We start from the raw sequence: 2,214 nt of genomic DNA, 5'->3' as shown, positions 1-2,214 counted from the left end.
GCTCCAACTGCACTCAACAGGGCCCTCTACATACCGTCCTCATCCTCTTCCTCGTCATCTAGGCCCTCCACGTAACCCTCTGCATCCGAGTCCGGGGCTTCTTTGTCATCCCGGTCGTAGCCGTCGAGGTACGTGAGCTGCGGGAGGAGCTTGAATACGTTTTCTCTGTAGTCGTTCAAGTTGGTTACCTCGCAATTGAAAAGGTCTAAACTCTTCAGGTTTTCTAACTTTTTCTGGAAGCAAAAGAAGGCTCTGTCAAAGGCCTGGTCGCAAGTACGTTTTTAAAGCCAGAGACAACCACACCCACCCACGTAACTCCCCACGGCAAAAAAGCATGATCTTACACACAAAAAGCCGAAGAGAGGGAGAGGGCAAAGTGACTGGGCCAGGGTCACACAGGAAGCCAATGGCAGAGCCACGGATCATACCCAGCCTGGTCACCCTGGGACAGACCATGATACAGAAGCCACCACTGCACGGGCCTTAAAAACTATCACTTGAAGTGGAAGAGAATCAGTCTTTTCTAGAGGCAGCGGGGATTCCCCATGTTGGAGGATATACAAAAGTGCGTCTCATCTTTAAAGAGAATTAGGATCGAGCCTGCAATAGCTAAGGGGTCAGGGTCTGCCACATATACACATTTCAGAGCTGGGAAGAGGTGCCAAATCCATGAAGCAAGAGGACTAAGCAAAGAAGGGCTGGAGAACCCAATACGAGGCGGTAGCCATCGCGTCTCCCGATCCGGGGAATACACCCGTCATCCCACGGGCTGGGCTGGGGCAGGGGAGACTGGACATCTGTTGTTAAGACACTTGCTATCTGGTCCTATTGCAGCACGGCCCAGCGGTTTCACACTCGGGGCCGTGCAGAGATGTTCGCTAGATAGATAACCAGGGCCGAGGGAGAAGGTCACAGCAACAGATGTTTTTTTGGAAGAGGTTCTTCATTTCTTTTAAGCTGACCAGCTATGCAAGGGCACTTCTGCCGCCACTCAAGAAGTATTTGACAGCTGCCTTTTGTATTGGAGGGAGTGTGTGGAGGGGGGGGGGAAGAAATGACTGTGACCTGGGGTGCAATGCTAAATGCTCTCATGGGTTACAGACCAATTGCTCTGGGGAGCCTGATCTGTTCTTTAGTTGCAAGATACAGCACGGCTCAGTGGGGAAACGTGCCTGACCCACTGTGGCTGCTCTCAGCTGCCACCGGCGTCCGATGCCTGGAGGCAGGAGCACAGTGATATAACCACGGCCTTTCCCGCACATGGCTTTTCTTTAAGATGAATAATCAGTGTGCTAAGCAGCCTGACGCACCGCGGGGTGGAGCTGCTGATGTCAGTCACCGAAAGCAGGGTGGAGCCACCACCTCAATGCAAGCCATTTAGCTCCCATCACAACAACCTCGCTGCATCGGGCCTGCACTGCGATGACAAACCTCCTCCTCCTCCTCCCGTATCCCTGCCCAGCCCCAGGCACCGCTCCAACTCAGTCCAGGGGCACACGCGGGCTCGCCTCCTTGCCGAAAGCTGCCCGCTAGAGGGAGGCACTCACACACTCAGCCTCTGGCACACTTTCCTTCCAAGTGTCGGTGGTGGGGAAAGGCTTGCATCCTATTCGGGCACCAGACAGAGTGGGACGTAGCACCCTGGACTGCAGACATCAAAACCAGACTCTCAGCTGGGAACAGGCTTGCTAGCTTGAGACAGACTCCCCGCCCCCCAACATTAGACACGTAACAAGAAAGCGCAGGGTTTCAGAGCCCCTCGTCGACTCACCAGAGGTTCTATTGTACTGAGATCTTTTATTTTGTTGCCGCTTAGGTTTAGATGTGTGAGGTTCGGACACTTTTCTGCCAATACTTCCAGCCCTCCTGAGATTCTGTTATCGCTTAGTTCGAGCTGCGGGGCAGACAAGCGCGCGAGAGAGAGAGTTTAGGACAAGTTTTACCATGCAGCAATGCCACCCGCTCCACGAAACCCTCGTGCAAAGCTCTGTTTCGCGCTTGGGGCGCTCAGCGCAGAGAAGCACAGCGTCTTCACTTACCTTCTTAAGTTTGTTTAACTTTGGTAAGTTTGCAACTGAGGTTAGGCCTACGTTGATTGTACTCAAGAACTCCAGCTCTTCAAACTCATCTGTGAGGCCTTCAATTTTGCCTTCATTTGACCTACAGTTGTCCAGGACAAGTTCTTTAACCTGGAGGAGTGGGGGGGGGGGGGAG

At 53.3% G+C, this 2,214-nt stretch overlaps 1 protein-coding gene across 3 annotated transcripts in view; it reads right to left on the bottom strand.

The window, feature by feature from the left end:
* The window catches only part of ANP32A (acidic nuclear phosphoprotein 32 family member A), a 38,936-nt gene that overhangs the window by 4,337 nt on the left and 32,385 nt on the right, over positions 1–2,214 (bottom strand). For all 3 annotated transcript variants that reach the window (XM_019503926.1, XM_019503928.1, XM_019503927.1), the window contains exons 2-4: positions 2,040–2,189; positions 1,772–1,894; positions 35–233 (exon numbers count right to left, since the gene is read on the bottom strand). In XM_019503926.1, the coding sequence (XP_019359471.1) occupies positions 35–233; positions 1,772–1,894; positions 2,040–2,189 (472 nt within the window). The remainder of the gene's footprint in view (positions 1–34; positions 234–1,771; positions 1,895–2,039; positions 2,190–2,214) is intronic.

The sequence above is a fragment of the Gavialis gangeticus genome, unplaced genomic scaffold (genome assembly GCF_001723915.1).
Source record: "Gavialis gangeticus isolate Ggan-Ray unplaced genomic scaffold, GavGan_comp1, whole genome shotgun sequence".
NCBI classification, from domain to species: Eukaryota; Metazoa; Chordata; order Crocodylia; family Gavialidae; genus Gavialis; species Gavialis gangeticus.
This window is presented reverse-complemented; position numbering and strand designations above follow the sequence as displayed.